The 22,298-nt window shown below is 43.0% G+C and overlaps 1 protein-coding gene across 1 annotated transcript in view; it reads left to right on the forward strand.

Moving 5' to 3' along the window:
* LOC128699006 (putative methyltransferase DDB_G0268948) overlaps positions 1–21,647 on the forward strand; it is a gene marked incomplete at its 3' end in the record, with an annotated part of 108,342 nt that extends 86,695 nt beyond the window's left edge. The window contains 2 exon segments of the mRNA XM_070096786.1: positions 12,069–12,170; positions 21,547–21,647. Of these exon segments, the coding sequence (XP_069952887.1) occupies positions 12,069–12,170; positions 21,547–21,647 (203 nt within the window).
* Between the last annotated feature and the right edge of the window lie 651 nt (positions 21,648–22,298).

Here is a 22,298-nt window from a genome sequence, read left to right on the forward strand (position 1 = left end):
ATATGCCCAAAAGACAAACGACTTTCCTCTCTCTTCAAGAACTTTGCATTCAATTTCCAAAATGATGGACCCCTCCTAGGCACACCCTCAATATCTACATCCATTACAACTCCTCTATGATCCGAAAAAACCACATTTATCACATTCACTCTCCGCACTGTAACCGCACAAGACACGTACATTCTATCCAATCTCGCTGCATAATCTAGTCTAATGAAGGTATGCTCCACCATGCCACCCCCCCCACACATCCATTAAACCCACACTCGTCAATAAATCTCCCAGGAACCCCAAGCAACAACCCGCTCCTCGAGGCTCCACATCCTTTCGTCGTATTACACAATTCCAATCGCCCCCTATTATTGCTGCATTTGGTAAACTACAAAATGAGTTTTAAGTCTTACATCTCCCTCAGCCGGCCCATATACAGATACAAAACTTATGTGTACTCTACCCCAAAAACCATCCACCCTAATCACTCTCCCCTCCCCCGTCTCACTATGCCGTACTACAAACGGGCTATTTTCCTTTACCAGAATGGCGACGCCCCCTTTTAACCTCGTCACATATTCCATATACACATCGTAACCATCCATTTCTAACTCATATCCAATTCTGTAATTGTGTTCTTGGAGAAATACCACATCCACATCTAGACGCACCAGAAATTCATTAAACCACTTTCGCTTCCGCTCAGATCTCAAACCGTTAATATTTATTGTCAAAACCTTAAAGTCAATTAATGGGATTTTCCTTTCATTCTAGGTATAGACTTTTCACTTATACATTTTACAACACCTCTATCCCTCCCCCCTTTTTTGGGAACCACCTTGATAAACTCTTGTTTCGTGGATTCACTGTTCCCTTTCCTCTGTACCTCCGCCCAAGACCTTTTCCCTGGCCTTTGGGCAGGAGTAAGCACGTCATCTGAGTCCGATGGGGTCGCAGTTTGCTTTCGGATCCTACCCTCCACCTGCATTGGGATTTTAGTACTACTGTGATGCACCTCCACTTCTGCTACATTCACCATCATACCATGTGACACACTAGACTCAATGCTTCCATCTGTCGCCTCACCATGATGCTCAACCGATCTCAAAATTGCACCTGGATCCTCCACACGGTTGACGATTGACTCGTCTAACAAAACATCCAGTGCCTTCACTAAAGACGCTGCTACATCCTCTTCCCCCATAGTGGGCAGAGTCTCTTCAAATACTTTATGTCCAATGACGGTGATTCTCCTCGCTGTATTGCATCCTCCAAAGCATTCTCCTGTGCTTTTTCTACCTCATCACTCCAAGATGACCGTTGTCGAGACAGGTTAGCATAAGACTGGTCTCGTCCCTCACCTTCCTAGACCTCTTCCGATTGTTTATGTTGCGATAGTTGGAGATTCCCACGATGCTTACCACACTGCACCACTATGTGGTCATACGACCCACACAGCCGACACGTACGACGTTGCCCCGCATATGTTACATATACTTGAGTTCGAAATGCTTGCAACATAACATAGGATGGTATGGGATGGCATAAGGTCATTTTGACTGAATATGTTCCTTCCAACATTCCAGCATAAGGTCCAGTGGCCCACCGACCTGCAGAGGCCATATGAACCATACCATAATTACATAGTTAATCTTTTATATTATTATTATTATTATAATAAAAAAGAAGCGCTAAGCCACAAGGGCTATACAGCGCTGCAGGGTAGGGAAGGAAGCGAGGGTACTGGATGGCAAAAGGGAGGAGGGATGATCAGTAGGTTACAGAAAACAGTGGGGCAGGGGATAGTATGGGGATAGAGGGTAGCAAGACATTGAAGTAGAAAGGGCTGAAGGTATCAGAATTTGTGAAGTCAGTTGTTGTCAAAAAGTCAATGAGAGAGTCTGGATGAAAGGTGGGTCCATCAGCGAGAAGGGAAGGTAAAGAGAGAGCATCAGAGCGAAGACGACGACGGAGGTAAATTCTGCATGCTCGTTGATAAAGTGGGCAGTCCAACAGAATGTGGCTGACTGATAATGGAACTTGGCAATTCTCACAGAGAGGAGCAGGGCGTCTCTCCATAGATATCCATGAGTAAGACGAGTATGGCCAATGCGAAGATGGGAGAGAGTAGTCTCCCAACCTCGACACTGGTGATAAGAAGATGGCCAGTAACCTATACTCGGTTTAATAGATTGAAGTTTGTTGCCGAGCATAGTAGACCAACGTTGTTGCCAACGGGTGTGAAGTTGGGAAGATATTGCAGCAAAATAGTCCGTATATGGAATACCTCTACATGAAACTGGTAGGTCATGTACTGCTGACCGCGCAGCAGTGTTTGCCTGTTCATTGCCCTGTACGTCAAGATGACCAGGGACCCAACAAAAAACAATATCTTTATGCTTGGTAAAGATGCGGCGTAGCCAAAGTTGGATACAGAGGACTAAGGGGTGAGGTGTATCAAATTTCTGTATAGCCTGTAAAGCACTAAGGGAGTCTGAGACAACCACAAATGATGACACAGGCATAGATGCAATACGGATAAGTGCTGTAAGGATGGCATACAATTCAGCAGTAAAAATACTAGCCGAAGATAGTAAATGCCCTTGTACGACGCTGTCTGGAAACACTGCTGCGAATCCTACGCTGTCAGAAAACTTAGAGCCATCTGTGTACACAGCAATGGCATGAGAATGAGAGTGAAAGTGATCAAGAAAAAGAGAGCGGGAAGCGACCGTAGACAGTTGGGCTTTCGAGCAAGGGAGAGAGAAAGAACAGACTCGAACAGCTGGAACTTTCCAGGGGGGTAGGGAAAAGTGAGATGCTACATGTAGATAGAAAGGTGATAATTGAAGAGAAGACAAGAGCGAATGAAGGCGAAGAGAGAAGGGACGGAGTAAACAGGGGCGGCGAACAAATAATGTCTACTAATATCAGTGACCATTCTATAAATGGAAGGATTGTGGAGATCATGAGAGCGTACATAGTAGCGAAGGCAATGGGCATCACGGCGATTGGATAAGGATGGAACGTTCGCTTCTGCATAGAGGCTCTCGACAGGGGAAGAGCGAAAAGCACCAAGGCATAAACGTAATCCTTGGTGATGAATGGGGTTAAGGCTAGAGAGAGTAGCAGGAGATGCTGCTGAATAGATCTGGTCACCATCATCAAGTTTCGATAAAATAAGGGTGGAATGTAGGCGAAGGAGGGTTCGGCGATCAGCTCCCCATGAAAGATGAGCAAGGGTTTTAAGAAGGTTCAGCCGGCTGTGACAAGTTGCCTTCAGAGATGTAATGTGAGGTTTTCAGGATAACCTACGATCAAAGAGGAGGCCCAGAAACTTGACTATCACGTTCAGGGATACGGGAGCCATAGAGGTACAAAGGATGATCGGAGATGACAGAGCATCTAGTGAAAGTAATTTGGTGGGTTTTAGTGCTGGAAAATTTAAACCCACGTGTGGTGGCCCAATTGGAAACACGGTCGACTGCATGCTGGAGAGAAACTGTAATAAGGTGACAGTCAGCGCCTGCACAGGCAATAGCGAAGTCATCAACATAGAGTGATGACCAAATATTTGATGGAAGACTAGAGGCCAAATCATTAATAGCAAGGAGAAAAAGTGTTGTGCTCAGAACACATCCCTGGGGGACACCTTCAGCTTGGATAAAGTCCGGGGAGAGCACATTATTAACCCGAACACGGAAATGCCTGTCAGTTAAAAAGTTCTTAAGGAAGGATGGTAGATTGCCTCGAAGGCCTAAGGAGTGGGCTTGGGCTAAAATATTATACCTCCAAGTTGTGTCATATGCCTTCACAAGGTCAAAAAATATGGCAATAACTGAGTGGTTATTCGCAAAGGCATTACGAACATACGTATCCAAGCGTAGTAAGGGGTCTATGGTAGAACGTCCCTTACGAAAGCCATATTGACGAGTGGAGAGACTGTTGTGTGTCTCTAAATACCACACTAAACATCTATTTACTAGGCGTTCCATCACTTTGCAAACTGCACTGGTAAGAGCAATGGGACGATAGTGGGAGGTTTCATGTCCCGTAGTGCCTGGTTTGCGGAAAGGGAGAACAATGGCGGATTTCCACAGATGTTGAAGAACGGACTGCAAGGGCTGACTGATGTAAATGTTGTAGCATACGAATATGAATGTCGTCGGGCCCAGCTGCCGATGATCGGCAAGCTGAGAGTGTTGCCTCCAGTTCTTGAAGTGTAAAAGGCACATTATACTGTTCTTCTCTGAGAGAAGAAAAGTCCAAGGGTGCTAACTCTCTGGCAGACCTTGAGGAAAGAAATGAGGGGCATAGATGGAGTCCCTGAGAAATACGGACCAGATGATTGCCAATTTCATTGGCAACATCTAGTGGGTTTGCTATATCAACACCGGCAACCCGCAGAACAGGAGCCGGGTCAGGAGAATATTTACCAGTCAGTTTTCGTACTTTTTTCCAGACTGCACTCATAGAGGAAGCAGAGGTGATGGTGGAGACATAATCTCGCCAGCAAGTGCGTTTAGCGTCACGGATGACACGGCGAGCGATGGCACGCATCTGCTTAAAATCAAGAAGTCTCTCTGTGGTTCTATTGTACTGGTACCTGCCCCATGCAGCACGTTTCAAATGTAATGCACGAGCACAAACAGGAGACCACCAAGGCACGCATTTCTGAGAATGCCTGCCCGAAGTTTGGGGTATAGAATGAGAAGCTGCGGTTAAAATGGAGGACGAGAAGAGGTGTAAAAGCTCATCGATGGAGGACGAAGAAGGAACCTCTCTAAAAACAGTTAGGTGTGAGTAAAGGTTCCAATTTGCCTGATCAAATTGCCAGCGTGGGATGCGAAGAGGTGGTGAATATGAAGGGGAAGTAAGAATGATTGGGAAATGATCGCTGTCATGCAAGTCCGGAAGAAGAGACTAAGTGAAGTCTAATGCGGCGGAGGAAGAGCAGACTGAGAGATCGATGCAAGAGAGAGTGTGAGTCTGAGGACCAAAATGGGTGTGAGTACCTGTACTTAAAACATGGAGGGGGTGGGTGGCAAGAAAAGCCTCTAACTGAATGCCACGGGAATCACAGTGAGAATCCCCCCCCCAGAGGAAATGGTGGGCATTAAAATCACCAACTAACAGAATCGGTGGTGGTAATGACGAAACAAGAAAGGCAATATCTGGAATAGATAATGCCCAAGAAGGAGAGAGATATAAAGAACAGAGCGTATACCACCTATGCAAGTGGATACAGGCTGCTGTGTAATGCAGCGAAGCACGAACAAATAGCTGATGGCACGGAATATCAATGCGTAGAAGAAGGGCACTTTCATTAAAGGTCCCATCAGGAAAAGGATCTGAAGAATACAATAAATTAGAGCCTGAGATGGGAGAGATAACAGCAGAGTGTAATTTTGGTTCCTGTAAGCAAACACCAACAGGGGAAAACTGGGAGAGTAACATCTGAAGCTCACCCTGATTACCCCTGAGGCCGCATATATTCCACTGTAAATAGGCCATGATTGGCAATGATAAAGATACCTGAAATCTGCAGGTAAGGGTTCCTACGGACTAGAGGGGTTAGAAAAGTCCACATGCGGAGGCAGTGGAAAACGTTCAAGCAGCGAAGGAATGGTGCACTGTGAAGAAAGGAGTTGCGCAGATGGAGTAGAGGAGAGAGAAGGAGTGGAGGGTGGATCAGTGTCCATTGATGGTTTGGTCTCTGCAATATATTCAGAGATTGCTTCAAGTGTTTCAGAATTCAGAGACGTCGTATGGGAGACAATATTGGAAATGGTAGGGGGAGGATGAGTAAAGATTGGAACTGTAATGGACTGTACCAAGGTAGGGGGGGGGGCGAAAGGGTGGAGGGAACTGGAGAAGCATGGAAGGGGACAGAAGAGGCAGAAACCTGGGAGGTGGCAGAAGAGGAAGAAACTTGGGAGGGAACAGGGGAGGAAGGTACAGTACGAGGAGGAGGGTGAACCTCTACACTTGTAACAGAGCCAGTGAGAGGGGGAGAACCAGGTACAGAGACAGGGAAGGGAAAATGAGGAGGTGGAAGATGGGTAGGAGGTGTTAACGGACCTTTTTTGACTTTTGAGAAGTAGAGGAACGACTGGGAGGAGGTGTCATACGAGATCTCGTCGCTACTGAGGCTTGTGAGAGAGAACACGAAGAAACGAGATCAGACTGAGACGTTGAAGTAGGGACGTCTGAGCCAAGGACAGCAAAAGAATTAGCTACAGGAGTGACTATGGGAGAGGTAACCACAGAGGTGGGTGCAGAAGATGGGATACCAGAAGTGGGGGGACGTTTTGAAACACGGGAATAAGAAACACGAGGTAGTCTCCCTTGGAGGCGGAGATGAGAAACTGCCATGGCATAAGGGAGACCTTCTGCCTCTTTGAGGTAACGGATTTCCCACTCGTTTAAGTAGACTTGACAACGGCGAGAGTACGAAGGGTGAGCCTCATGACAATTAAGGCAAGAGGGAGGTCGATTGCAAGACGTATTAGAATGGTCATCGGCACCACAGACTGGGCATTCGGCGATAGATCTGCAATATTTCGCTGGATGGCCAAATCGCCAGCAATTTCTACACTGTTGCAGTGTAGGGATCACCTTTCGAACTTGTAACTGATGTCCTGCTACATAAACTGAGGATGGGAGTTCACGGCTGTCAAAAGTTAAATGAGCCACATTGCTAGGGTATTGTCTCCGCCCGCGGGCAGGAAGAACGTGTCTACCTTGAGGATTGGGAGATCTTGGAGTTCCAGCTGTTCAAGAATGTCAGTGCCACATGTCTGGAAATTTTGAACTATGGTATGGGGCAGAATGATGGTACCACTACAAGAATTGAGGGAATGATGCTTTTCAATAGTTACAGGAACAGTATCGATATGGGAAAGACGAGAAAGCTCATGAGCCTGGGTAGCATTCTGTATGGTGACGATGCGCATACCGCTCTTAAGAGCATGAAAAGAAATATCTTTACCAACATAGCGTAGGAGTGCCTTGCCAATACTGTGGTAAGAAAGATAGGCAGTAGAGGAAGTCAGTCGTAAAGTGAAGAATTTAGTCCATTGTGCAGTCTGAAACTGAGCGTGGAAAGGTAGTGAAGGACGTGTCGATCTTTTCTGAGAAGAACGAGAAGGTGGAGAAGTATCATCAGCAGGTAATTGTTGTTGGCGTTTAGGCGTGGGACCAGAGTTGGTCCGACGTGGAATGGGTCGGCGATTCGAAAATTGCTGCACCATAGAGGGAGAGGCTGGAAGCATAGTCAGAGGAGAGCGAAGGTCAGATAAATCGAAGGAGTCAGTCGAGGCCTCAGTACCTGAAGTGGGTGAGGAAACAGCACCGGCAAGTGGTACAGAGGCATGAGGAGTGTCCGAAGAGTGGTCCAAAGATGAGGCGGGGTCAGAACGGGGTGCGGTATCAAGAAGGGGCCTGGGGGTAGCAGGTTCATGGACTAGGGCTGCCATGGTTAGGTTACTTCTTTCTTTTTGTTTTTAAGAAAAAAAAGAAAATAAAAATAAAAAAAGAATAAAAAAAGGGGGGACCAGGGAGGGATAGTTCCTAGGAGGAATGAAAGGGACAGAAATCTCCCTCCACGCCCAAGAGGACCTCAGCACCGCAAGTAGCGCAGATGCAGCATGGAACCCGTGCCATACCCTACCCATCATGCCAGTAAACCGGCAATCCGGGATAGGAACCTCACATCTGCCGAGCTACCTCGGTGGACAAAAGAGAGGGCGGCCAGAAACCCACCACAAAGCATACCCCCTTCGGCCACCACCCCCGGAATCCAAAAGGTGGCTTCCAGAGATACACCCGTCACCCTAGAGACACCCAAAGCCACCCTCCGGGATACCGGAGAGGGATCAGGACATCCCCAGGCAATCCAGATTCCACGGCAAACTACGCCACTGCCAAGAACCTCAACGGAATGGGATGGACCCCGGTACCCTTTCCCCTACCTAGGAACTAGCGTGCCTGTGGGAAAAAAAAAAAAAAAAAAAACCAAAGGCCAAAAAGGAAGGGCAAAAGGGAGGGGTGGGGAGGAGGAGGAGGAAAGGAAAAAGGGGAGGATGGGGAGGATGGGATAGGGAACGGGGGATTAGGGGGTAATTAGGTTCGGTCTGAGGAAGTAGACCGACAGGTCTAATTCTTCAGACCAAGAGCCTCTTCACCACGCCAAGGAGCCCCCCTTGAAGAGGTAATATTTTATAAAAAAATCAGTCGCCTCAAAAGGCACATTCCTGATTTTTACCCATGTGTAGTGTCGAGATACATCATGAAGACGTACTGATACAGCTGAATTGACGGCTATAATGGTCTCTTGATACTTATCAACCACCGCTTTGTAGACATTTGCTGACGTCAATTTAACGAAGATCCGTGTCGTCCCATTAAGTGCTACACCACATATCTCTTCATTTGCGATACCGTAGGTATCACAGATAAACGCCGGTAGTAACAAATCCATCGTGGCTCCCGTGACAGCCCCACGGGCCAACTCAACACAGACAGTGTTGATGCGCCTGCTGCTATGCAGCGCCATGTTGGAAAATAAAGTTTTCACCAGCTAACGCCAGTAGCAGCAGCTCAGTCAGGTAAACTGCGCAAAAGCCAACTCAATCAGGAGCGTCTGTGCAGCAGGTCCGCACGGCCCAGAAGCGATGCGAACAATATATGATTAATTGGAGGAAGGGTTAATATAGGTTGTATGTTTTTTTACGAATGTTAACTTATCCACATGTATCTAGTATAGGACAGTTTTAAGTTTCGGTATCAGATTTTATAGTTGGTTATAGTTGTCATATTTGTTATTTGTTATTGTTTCAATATCTAATGTAATGTTTTTCAGTTATTGTCATATATTGTCATCTTTATGGTTTTTTCTTTTGTCTATTGTCTTTTTGTATGGTTTTAAATAAAATAATAAAAAGAAGACTCAAGATTTCCTGTCACATTGTTCCAATCAATTTGTCTAAAGTTAAAAATTCCCATTAACACAACATTTTCATATTTAGATGCTGTTACGCGCCCCTCCTTCACACTCCATTATATACAAAAATAAAAGGCCTGGTTAAAATAAGTTCTGTAATAATATATCGTGGACCACTTTATTACTAGCTAGTTTAAGCAGGTTCGACTATATATTATTATCGGGTACAGTATAAATCATCAAAAGTACTCATTGTATTATATTATATTGCATTATATTATTATTATATTAGGTTAGGTATTACGAATGTGTAACCACTACTGTAGTGACCAATTGGTGGTTCCAGAATTGACGCCACGCGTCGCCTTCTGGCCGAGCTGAAGTCAGACTATGGAGTAGTTGAGTGGGGCAGTCAGCTCCTAGCTCTGACTCGGTACGGGTCTTCAACCCAAAGCTCTTAGCTTAAACTAAAACTTTAAACCAAGTCTATTGTCTTGCCTTTGCCATTAGTTTCCTGAAGTCTGGTAATTCATGTCACTTATGAAAGATAAGCATTTCGTCACCCAAGACCTTTCTAAAAGCGATGAATGGTGAGATTAGTGGATTATCAATTGAAATTATTGTATCATACTCTGTTAATAAGAATTTAAACGTAAGATTATGTTCCTTGCTGTATAGTATTTCATTTATAGTTGCTTGTGGTTATTTTAATTCACTAACCAAGTACCAATGAAACTAAATGATTGGTAATAAAATAAAACTAACTTAAAAAATGGAGAGTTATTTGTGCCCCTATTGTTACGGTGAAGATTAAGTCGTAACAGATGCCTTACCAATTTTGACCCATAACAGCTTACTGCACTCCCTATCAAGGTCTGGGGGCCTATAAATCCCACTCCAAATTAATTTTTCACGTCCCTCGAGAAACTGTAGCCCAACAGATTCTGTGTCAGATGTTTCTAATCTTATATCTAGTCTAACACAATAATTTAAATTATCTCTGACATACATCGCCATTCCATCACCCTTCTTGTTGACCCTATCAGTGTGGAATAGTTTATAACCCTGTATGTTGCATTCAGAAGGCATTTCTCTATCTTTCAAGTTGAACCAGGTCTTCATTATAATAATATCCTTATTACTTGCACTTGCAAGTAATCTTAGCTCATCTATCTTATTTCTTAGACTCCTCCTATTTGTATAGTAAACCTTAAGGGAGCTAGTCACTCATTGATCTTTACTATCTCTCTTTGTGGAATAATTGCTTTGCCTTTACTAGCAACTTTATTTTGAATATTGTATTTTAAACATCTCCGGGGTATCCTGGTACTGTCTGCTGTTTTCAACTCTAGTACTGCAGCCTGATTGCTTTTCACAAACACCCATACCTCTATAATCAACCAGTTTGAAGTTCTGGACAAGTCATGAATGACCCAATCAATCGAATTAGCTAATGAAATGACTCCAGCCCCAGAGAGACGAACTCCATCAGTTGCATACATATCACTTTTGCCATATAATTTGTCCCAGTTATCAATGAATGGGACTGCAAGTTTCTTGCAGTACCTGTCTAGCCAGCAATTTATACCAATTGCCCTAGACATCCATTCATTGCCCACTCCCCTTCTAGGCAAGAAGCTGCATATGACTGGGATACCTCCCTTAGACCTGACTACATCTATGGCTGACCTGTACTTATCCAGCAGCTCCTGTCTCCTGCCCTTCCCAATGTCATTTCCACCAGCACTAAAACAGATAATGAGCTTGTTCCCATTACTTGACATAATATTATACAACCTGCTGACTTTGTCGCCAACACAAGCTCCTGGGAGGCAAACTCTCTGTCTGGCCTTCCTATCTTTGTTACAAAAAGCATGGTAATGTTGGGCTAGATTCCTGAATAATTAAAATAAGATTTCCAGGTATTATTTCTTTGATCTCCTAGAACTGATGTAGGGTATTATACCCACCGTCTAGGCAGTTAATTATTCATTTGCTGGCAAGAACCAACTGAGTAACCATGCTGAGAATGCGACATGCATAAGCACTTGTATAAAAGTAACCTTGAAGTATTTGTCAAGTGTTCAGAAAACTACTGAGATTTTTTTTTTTTTTTTTTTTTTTTTTTGAGGCCAAAATGCTTTATCGCCAACCACCCAGAGCTTTGAAGCGAGCAGAGACTAGGAATATATGGTTCTTCATGCAGATTTAAGGCACAGGGCAGCATTTAATTAAACTTTCTCAGGCAGCAGTCAACTTGGATGAAGTTACAGCCTATGTGGCCATAGCATGAACTAGACTGCGCAGTACCCCCTTCCTCCCCAAGTACAGATAGAAAATAATCATCAAGGTGGTTCGTGGCCTGGTAGGCAAAGCTCTAGCTTCACATGCTGAGATTGTGGGTTCGATTCCCAGTAAGGGTGAAAACACAGGGCGTTTCCGTACAACAGTTGTCCACGTTCACCCATCAGTAATAATAGGTACTTGGGTGTTAGTCAAACTGGTGTGGGTCGCATCCCGGGACAAAGCTGACCTAATTTACCCAAAATGTTTTGCATAACAAGCGGCTTTCTATATAGTAGTATGTCATTGATGTCAGCTATGCCTGTATACCTTGTACATGTACTTGTAGAAATAAAGATGTAAAAAAAAGGGTAAGGTTTGAAAAAGCTTTTAGTTCTATAGAAAGAATACACTTGTCTCTTAGCTATCAACTAATGCTTAATTTTCTGGCCTAAGAAATTTTCTCCACGAGGACGACTGACCATTGTAAAATATTAAATAACAACCAAAAATGTGATAAAGATTTCTGCAAAGTTTAGAAATATTAAAATAATAAATATGAAATGATTTTATGAAAATTATTACTTAAGAGAATCATCAACTGTGGAATCTCTCTGAATAATTATAAGGTTCACTAGAGCTTTTATTGGTGAAGATCTACTTAGTGGACCATGAACTGGATCTTACTTTCCTGTAGCCATTTATGGAAATAAAAGCACTAACCACTCCAAACCTATATCCCCACCTGCTTTTTAACATGTCTTGTTCCCATCAATCCCAGCTGCTTTACCCCCCACCCTTCCATTTTATTCACAGCCTCACATACCACTTCTTGTGTTTTCCTCTGCAGGTGACACGAGTGCTGAAGCCAGGCGGAGTTCTGGCGTGCTACTCTTATCTAGGCTGTACACCTATTTATGCTGGCAAAAGCTACGCGTCTACCATCCTTGAGGTAATAACAGTATTAACTGTAGTGGCATGAATTTGTTTTGAGTTCGCTTTTCCATTTATTGCGATAATTTTGTTCTTTGGTATTCTGTCAGGTGTCCTGTGGCTTGGTTCATAACGCTGTCAGCTTTCATACTGAGTGGAAAATTTCGGATTTTCCTAAATTCAGCATGTGTAAAATTGAATAATACAATAATTATGTAATAAAATGTAATACTCATTTGACCCTTTCGAGAAATTTCAAGTGAAGGGGGAGGGCGTGAGGAAGAGCCGGGGAAGTGACGCAGCAGAGTGACGCCATAATGAATTTAATGTGTGAACACTGGACTGAACTGTACAATGTAATCAGGCGTTCTCGAAGTTCAGTTGGTGTATATTGGCCTCAATCCTTAATTTAGAAATTGCTTTTACATTCCTGCTGAAGAATTGGGATAAATGATGTGGAAAACCCTTACAATTCGATAACCAGGATGGAAAAATATTGGACACCAATTCTCCCAGGAGCACACCTCAGCTAAGTGATGCTTACCCATAAGGTACAGTAGCTTTTTGCATTAGCCATTGTAAAGCCTAGCTGCTAGGGTAAAGTTAGGGTGTATTCCATCAGCATTGTCTACCTGTGATAAATGGCGAGTGGCAATACGAATTTCTTTTGTGTACCCAGCAGTCCACAATTTTAATTTACCAGAGTAGCTGGTTTTAATATTGTAATTAATTTAATGTTAGGTCTAGCTTTTTTAGTGGGAGTGGTAGGGAGTGGGCATCGAGGGAGTGACAGTTTGGCTATCTACTGTGACTAAGTCCCACTCACTTCACCCAAATTACTTGCAGGAAATAATTCAATACCCTGTAAACCTTCTGCAGGTAATTTCCTACACTGATTGTTCATGGTTTGATTCCCAGCACAGATGGAAACATTGTGTACTATTCCTTATATCTGCTACCTCTGTTAATCTAGCAATAAGTAGGTACTTGAGTGTTAGTCAATTGTTGTGGGTCGCATCCTGGAAGAAAGGATTAATTAAATAGCCCTAGTGGAAATAAGACAGTCCTCAACTTTATGGGATTATCCTGGGTGGCTAACTGTCATGTGGGGTTCAAAATGTTGATTGGGTAATAACACTCACGTAAGATGTAAGTGCGTATATTAGACGGAATATGTAGGAAGCACCAATCCTGACCTGCGTCTCTCCTGTCTAGCTTTCAACTGACTCACAGTGGTGCCTAGAGGGTGAGTGGCATTCAAATCATGCTAGGTCAGCTGTAACAGTGTATAACAGTCAGTGATTCATGCAGACGGTTGGTATGAGTCATTACTACTGACACTGGTAACTGATTGGCATCCCAACATACTGCTAATACAACTAGAGAGAACAGGCGTATGGCTTGGGGGCTGATTCTATACAATGTCAAAGTACACAACAATTGAACATTATACATACCTGGAGTTTACCTGGAGAGAGTTCCGGGGGTCAACGCCCGCGCGGTCCGGTCTGTGACCAGGCCTCCTGGTGGATCAGAGCCTGATCAACCAGGCTGTTGCTGTTGCTGCTGGCTGCACGGAAACCAACGTACGAGCCACAGCCCGGCTGGTCAGGAACCGACTTTAGGTGCTTGTCCAGTGCCAGCTTGAAGACTGCCAGGGGTCTGTTGGTAATCCCCCTTATGTATGCTGGGAGGCAGTTGAACAGTCTTGGGCCCCTGACACTTTTTGTATGGTCTCTTAATGTGCTAGTGACACCCCTGCTTTTCATTGGGGGGATGTTGCATCGTCTGCCAAGTCTTTTGCTTTCGTAGTGAGTGATTTTCGTGTGCAAGTTCGGTACTAGTCCCTCTAGGATTTTCCAGGTGTATATAATCATGTATCTCTCCCGCCTGCGTTCCAGGGAATACAGTTTTAGGAACCTCAAGCGCTCCCAGTAATTGAGGTGTTTTATCTCCGTTATGCGCGCCGTGAAGGTTCTCTGTACATTTTCTAGGTCAGCAATTTCACCTGCCTTGAAAGGTGCTGTTAGTGTGCAGCAATATTCCAGCCTAGATAGAACAAGTGACCTGAAGAGTGTCATCATGGGCTTGGCCTCCCTAGTTTTGAAGGTTCTCATTATCCATCCTGTCATTTTTCTAGCAGATGCGATTGATACAATGTTATGGTCCTTGAAGGTGAGATCCTCCGACATGATCACTCCCAGGTCTTTGACGTTGGTGTTTCGCTCTATTTTGTGGCCAGAATTTGTTTTGTACTCTGATGGAGATTTAATTTCCTCGTGTTTACCATATCTGAATAATTGAAATTTCTCATCGTTGAACTTCATATTGTTTTCTGCAGCCCACTGAAAGATTTGGTTGATGTCCGCCTGGAGCCTTGCAGTGTCTGCAATGGAAGACACTGTCATGCAGATTCGGGTGTCATCTGCAAAGGAAGACACGGTGCTGTGGCTGACATCCTTGTCTATGTCGGATATGAGGATGAAGAACAAGATGGGAGCGAGTACTGTGCCTTGTGGAACAGAGCTTTTCACAGTAGCTGCCTCGGACTTTACTCTATTGACGACTACTCTCTGTGTTCTGTTAGTGAGGAAATTATAGATCCATCGACCGACTTTTCCTGTTATTCCTTTAGCACTCATTTTGTGCGCTATTATGCCATGGTCACACTTGTCGAAGGCTTTTGCAAAGTCTGTATATATTACATCTGCATTATTTTTGTCTTCTAGTGCATTTAGGACCTTGTCGTAGTGATCCAATAGTTGAGACAGACAGGAGCGACCTGTTCTAAACCCATGTTGCCCTGGGTTGTGTAACTGATGGGTTTCTAGATGGGTGGTGATCTTGCTTCTTAGGACCCTTTCGAAGATTTTTATGATATGGGATGTTAGTGCTATCGGTCTGTAGTTCTTTGCTGTTGCTTTACTGCCCCCTTTGTGGAGTGGGGCTATGTCTGTTGTTTTTAGTAACTGTGGGACGACCTCCGTGTCCATGCTCCCTCTCCATAGGATGGAAAAGGCTCGTGATAGGGGCTTCTTGCAGTTCTTGATGAACACGGAGTTCCACGAGTCTGGCCCTGGGGCAGAGTGCATGGGCATGTCATTTATCGCCTGTTCGAAGTCATTTGGCATCAGGATAACATCGGATAGGCTTGTGTTAACCAAATTTTGTGGCTCTCTCATAAAAAATTAATTTTGATCTTCAACTCTCAGTCTGGTTAGCGGCTTGCTAAAAACTGAGTCATATTGGGACTTGAGTAGCTCACTCATTTCCTTGCTGTCATCTGTGTAGGACCCATCTTGTTTAAGTAGGGGCCCAATACTGGACGTTGTTCTCGACTTTGATTTGGCATAGGAGAAGAAATACTTTGGGTTTCTTTCGATTTCATTTATGGCTTTTAGTTCTTCCCGCGATTCCTGACTCCTATAAGATTCCTTTAGCTTAAGTTCGATGCTTGCTATTTCTCTGACCAGTGTCTCCCTACACATTTCAGATATATTGACCTCTTTTAGCCGCTCTGTTATTCTTTTCCGTCGCCTGTAAATGTAAATGTAATGGAACTTATTGTAATGGAACCTATTGTAATGCATTACAAGGTATGATATATTGCAAGGCAAAGAATGAGACTCAGTATTGGGATTATACAATAAAAGTGATAAAAAAAAGTTGATCGGTCGATCTGTATTCATGTGATCTACAGCTTCTGAGGAAGAAATATATACAAAGAAAGAAGTGTTTAACAGAAAAGGCAGACTTGGTGCACTCAAATCTAGTCTGTTAGATCTCAGAATTCAGAGAGAACGTGCACACACACACACACACACACACACACACACACAAACACACACACACACAAAAAATCTTGAATATTATGAAGTTGATATTGTAGTAGACAATAGAAATACATTGTAAACTATATTATTCATCTATACAGGTTATTTACATTTACCCCAACTCTGCTAGGGTGAGATTTACATCTGCAGAATGGGTATCATCTCTGGGAGGCTCAAACTCTGTTGCACTGGCTAACTCATGCCATGGCTGAGGCAGATCTGAATTGGTAGTTAGAAATGATACTTGAAGGTTTCTCAATACCTGTTGTGTACAGAGGGAATAATGACATTCAGGCTGATCGTCTGACTGAGTATTAGAGGTAAAGGGTATAGAGTCAGGAGGATTGTCAGTCTGTCACATTAGTCTGGGTTGGAAAATCATTATCATCACATACTAACTTCATATGATCTAAATGCAATTCTTTATACTGACCAGTACTAATTTCTCTAACCTTATACTTATTACCATTAATATGTTCAACTACTCGATAAGGACCAACAAACTTCTGATCGAGCTTAGGCATTGCAGACATTTTGTTAAAGTTAGTCAGCATAACTCTTGAGCCTACTGTAATTTTGTTAGCGACTCTCGTAAATTCTGCTGTTGATTTATGAAATCTTTCACGAATTCTTCTAAAGACACTGCGCTAAGCTGGTACGGGTTGCTATGAAATCATCAGGATTGTAATTTGGTTACGGGCTAGAATATAACTCATAAGGCAAATGCTTATCAACAATGTACAGTGCTTAATGTGGAGTGTCACCTATAGAAACATTGTAAGCAGAATTTATGGCACACTGAATATCAGGAATAACTTCATCCCAAGTTTCACTATTGGGATTGATAGTACTTGATATATTGAGAGCCACTTTCTTATTGGTTCGTTCTGCTAACCCATTGCTGGCAGGATGATGAGGAACAATGGTGAATTTAAAGATCTTGTACAAGGTACACAAATTTTCAAGAATCTCATTACAGAACTCACCTCCATTATCTGTTACTAAGGACTTAGGGGTGGTATGCCTGCAGATAATGCGCTCTTTAAACGCTTTACCTACTGTCTTGGCAGTCTTATCTGCAATAGGCACTAACTCACAATATCTGGTGAAATGATCTACCATAACACACAGATGTTTGTTGCCCTGGAGGGAACATTGGACATTAGTTAACAGATCTAGTGCAACTCTTTCCTATGGTTTACTAGTAGTTAGATACACCTGGATTGGGTTAGGATCATTAACATTACCTTTATGTTGCACACACACACTACCTTTCTTAACATACTCAGAAATATCAGTTGCCATACGAGGCCAAAAGTATTTCAATCTGGCTTGCTTTACAGAACGATCCATGCCAGGGTGTGCAACACCTGGTACATCGTGAACTAGCTGTAAGGCTACATTCACTAGTGACTGTGGACTTACTAATTGGTGTACCCGTCTGCCAGGAGTACCCAACTCGGCTGTTTGATACAGTAATTCTTGGTTCATGACAGTCACTGATGAGTGCTGGTGGCTTCACAGTCAGAATAAGATCTTCCTGGAGCAGGAATCGAATCACACTAGACCACATGGGATCTGTTCTTAGAGCATTCTTTACGTCCTCGGCAGTAAATGGAGCATCTGCAGTTACTACACTAACATGTCGCAATAAAGAATCTGCGACTACATTTGACTTGGCAGGTAAGTGTTCAAAGGTAGGATTGAACTCTCGGATAGCCAAGGTTCATCTTGCTAACCTTCCAGTAGGTTGTTTGTTCTGGAATAAAGGTATCAGTGGAGCATGGTCTGTCAAGACATGAACAGTACTGCTAAATAATGTCTCGGAAGTGCTTTCAAGACCATATTATTGGTAAAGCTTTTTGCTCAGTTACTGTATAATTATGTTCAGCCTTCATAAGGACTTGGCTAGCAAATGCAACTGCGTTGTACTTGCCATCAGTCTTCTGAGTTAGTATGGCACCTATGCCAATTGAACTAGCATCAATTGTCAGATAGAAGGGCTTAGAAAAATCTGGAAATTTCAAAATTGGAGCAGATGTTATTATTTCTTTTAGAGTTTTGAATGCTTTTTCTTGACAGAAGGTCCAAATGAAAGGAGCATCTTTCTTAAGCAACTCAGTTAAAGGAGTTGCTATGGAAGAAAAATTGGCAATGAAAGATCTATAAAAACCTGCTAAGCCCACAAAGGATCTTATGACATCAGCAGTTTTGGGAGATGGAAAATTTAGTACTGCAGTTACTTTACTTAGGTCAATCGTAACGCCTCTAGAACTACGTGACCAAGAAATTTGATTTCTTATCCGAAAAATTGACATTTAGACAGTTTGATCTTAAAATTGGCTTCAAGCTTACCAAGTACTACGTCAAGTCTTTTCAAGTGTGTATCCACGTCTTCAGACATGACGATTATGTTATCTAAGTACACCATAAGTGCATTACCTATGAGGCCTCTAAAGATAGTCATGAGCCTTGAGAATGTGATGAATGAGATTGTAACCCGAAGGCCATACGGAGGAAGTGATAATGACCTGTGGGAGTGGAGAATGCAGTTAGCTCTTGGTTGTCCTCGTGAAGAGGGACTTGTCAAAACCCTTGTAACAAGTCCAGGGTCGAAAAGACTGTCATCTCCGATGTTACGTAAAAGATCACCAAGTACAGGAAGTGGGAAGCAATCTGGAATAGTTTTCGCATTTCGTCAAGTACCATCCTTCTTAGGTACTAGGATCAAGGGTGCATTCCAGGGTGAATTGCTAGGTGCAATAATGCCATCATCAAGCATCTAACTGATTAATTCTTCTGCAACAGCAACTTGTAAATGAGGCATTCTTTACACAGGTATATAGATATTGGCACCAGACCTAAGTTCATTGTACCCATCTTCTCACCTGGTGAGGCAATGGCTTTACAACGTTTGCTGAACAGAATCAACAAACACTAGACCTCATCTAGGAAGTCAGTGGGAGCTAAGTCTTTCTCCTCTAGGTGAAATGGATTGATCCAATGAAGTGGATGGAGTCTCCACACCAAATTGTCACATGGAATTTGAAACGTGTATTGGGTAACAACACTAACATAGGATGCAAGTGCGTATATTAGACGGAATATATGAGAAGTGCCGAGCCTGACCTGCATCTCTCCTGTCTAGCCTTCAACTGACTCGCAGTGGTGCCTAGAGGGTGAGCAGCATTCAAATCATGCTAGGTATTACAACCCAGGAGTTCAAATGAAAAGGAAGCAAAATAAACACAGCAGAAAACTTTTGACTTACATTATCCTTCACCAATTTAGAACAGAAGTATATACACTATGTACAGCGATAGGTATTAGTGGACTCCACGGTAAGCAAGGCAGAATAGAAGCCACTAGAGAGCAGACCACGCTTCAACCAGCTCTAGAATGGGAATGACAAGGGCAGACAGGAGAGTGGTACCCACATAATCTCTGCAATTGCCAAAACCATCTTATTGGCTGGAACCTGGGTAATGGTTGAACGACAGGGCCCCATCGTCAACTCTCAGTTCCCTGGTTCGCTGGTTGGGGGAGATAGCCTGTAAATGAGGGTGTGTACATGCGCCGAATAAAGGTTACGTACTCTTTGCATGCCACACTAGGTCAGCTGTAACAGTGAATAACAGTCAGCGATTCACGCAGACGGTTGGTATGAGTCATTACTACTGATACTGGTAAACTGATACTACTGAGATAACCATCCGGGTTAAAAATCCGAACACAATCCTATCTTATCTTAATGTCCCCTCCACCCTTAAAACAATCATTTTTTGAGGAAGGGGGAGGCATCCATATTGCATATTTGGTTTAATACTGTCTTATATGTCCAGTCTTAGGACAAGTCACTATTACATTTTCTTATTCGCCAACATTTTAGACCCCCCTAAATGCCTAGTGATCATTGATAAATATATCCTTCAGAGTCGTCCAATAATTCCCACAAGATGAGCCTTTGTGTTGTTTTGCTTATAAATACAAGAAGCAATTTTCTTTGCCTTGCATTTCGCTTTAATAAAGTTTTATTCATCTGTCAATTAGTTTACGTGTATACAAAAAATAAAACATTGTATAATTTTTGCCTGTGGTTAATTATTCACTTATTCAGGAAACCACAAGAACTGTGACGGAAAGTTTATGGCATCAATTGACATATTTAATATATTTATATTGAAAATTATACGACACATGTAAATGTTACTTTAGTGTCAGACCCATTAAAGTGGGGGGAGGGATTGGGGATTTTAGGAGTTCATGGGGGGGATCATGATGCCGGTAAAGGAATTCATCTCCCTTCCCTTAAAGCTAATTGCCTCCCATTCCCAAGCCCAGGCGCTTTTATGACATGTTTAGAGCTTCCCAATAATAATAATAATAATAATAATAGATGTAATTCAAAAATACTGTTTGTGCATGTGTTGAACAAGCAATGTAAGGAAGATAAATTTACATTAAGTGTTTGATATTTTAGTGCATGCGTACAACTCTCCATTCATATATGTAGACTGAGAGGTGTATATCCCTCAGTGCCTCACCACAGGTTCCAGAGTCCTGCATTTTAGTCTCTTTCCAATGGTTGACACGAGTGTGAATATGATGTAGAAGACACCTAACCTGAAGATGATGTTTTTGAACTTCTCTGGGTACCTCCATGCTATTAAAGTAGCATGGAAGTACCCAAGAAGTAGCACGGAGGTACCCAAGAAGTATCATGGAGGTACCTAGAAAAGTACGTATATTGATGAAAGCACAAATGCACGTTCACCTGTTTTCAGATCCCGAGACTACAAAACAGTCATTAGTTCAGCACTTCACACACGTTAGATAACATTAATTGTGGGTAGGTAGCCGATACTGTGATGGATGACCGCGACCTTATTGTAGATCAGGATATTGAAGGAAAAAAAACTAGCTGCTTATCGTATGGTCATCATGGCAGAAAGTATCTCCAAGCTCCCAGCACTGCATATGGGTGGCATCAACTTCTCGTCTTGGAGTTTTTTCAACAACTGGCATGTTGTCTGGAAGGCTCGGGAGCTATGATTTTGCCCTGGACTGCAATTCTCTTGACTTTGTGATATGTTCCATCACCGCGTGACACCAAATGTATTCATAACCACCACTAGCCAAGATGTGAGGTCGATTAGAGACGCCACAGCCGGACTGACAGTCCTATCATAAATGAAGCCTCATATTTTTTCTCGGTAGCATCACTGTTTTCCTCTCCATGAGCTACACTGCTAGTTGTGGCGGCATCTGCATCCTCTGTATATACAGATGGTAGCAAAATCTGTGGTAATGACCTTCAGTTCCCTACTAACACTGGCAAGCAATCTCTTCTTTTTCCTCATCGCAACTTTTCTGATCTGCCCTTAACTCGGTACACTATGCACGAGTCTCTTGTGATCTGACCTCTTACATGTTTCTTTTCTCACAGAAGTTGAACTTTGCCTCATTAACCGTAAGTACATCTTTCTCTTCATACAATATCTAGCAATACCTGTTATTTTTACCGTGCCTAAATTACCCTGATAAAGAATATTTTTTTATCAGATTGGTGGAATGTTGAATAACTACTTTCCAGAAGAACACAAACATCTGTGGACTGAATATGGAACTCTCCCGGCTTTCTCTCCAGAGGAACAAATGTTCAGGTGAGGGTTGAGGCCTTTGCCTTTATGATGGTTGTAACTTTTTTGTGCATACCTAAGTCCGTCCGTACACACACACACATACAGTTACTACTACTACAAATACCTCTCTACTTCCTTTCCTACTACCTCTCTTGTTCCGTCCCTGTCTGCTGGCCCATGTATACTGCCCCCCTTCTCTCCTTTCTGTTAGTGTGACTTGATAAATGGTCGAAGTCGGACCGAAACGTCGTAGTAAGCTCCTCTCTCGTATGTGCGGGTTATTTGTGTATTGTTCCAATCACGGTATTGTGCCTTTTTGTTATTTACACACACTCTTCTGTGTAAAAAAAAATGGCAGGTAAAAGGTGCTCCCAAAACCGGGGAGAGGCATCAAAGAGGCAACGATAACAGATAGCTTGAAGACCCAACTGAGGGAGGCGTTTGAAAGTTACATTATCTACAGAAACTGCAGCATTATGCAACAAAGCAAGTGATGAAATTGCAGAACAGGCACCTAGTGCAACTATAGCAGAGACAAGGGCATAAAGTTGTAGGAGGAAATGGTAAGGCTGATGGAGACTATGTAGGAGAAACACTGAGAAAGGCGCTTCAAAGGCAAGTCAACCCCCTTCGGAAGAATCAATGAAAGTGTGTAACAAAACCAGGGAAGAG

The sequence above is a fragment of the Cherax quadricarinatus genome, chromosome 55 (genome assembly GCF_038502225.1).
Source record: "Cherax quadricarinatus isolate ZL_2023a chromosome 55, ASM3850222v1, whole genome shotgun sequence".
Classification (NCBI taxonomy): domain Eukaryota; kingdom Metazoa; phylum Arthropoda; class Malacostraca; order Decapoda; family Parastacidae; genus Cherax; species Cherax quadricarinatus.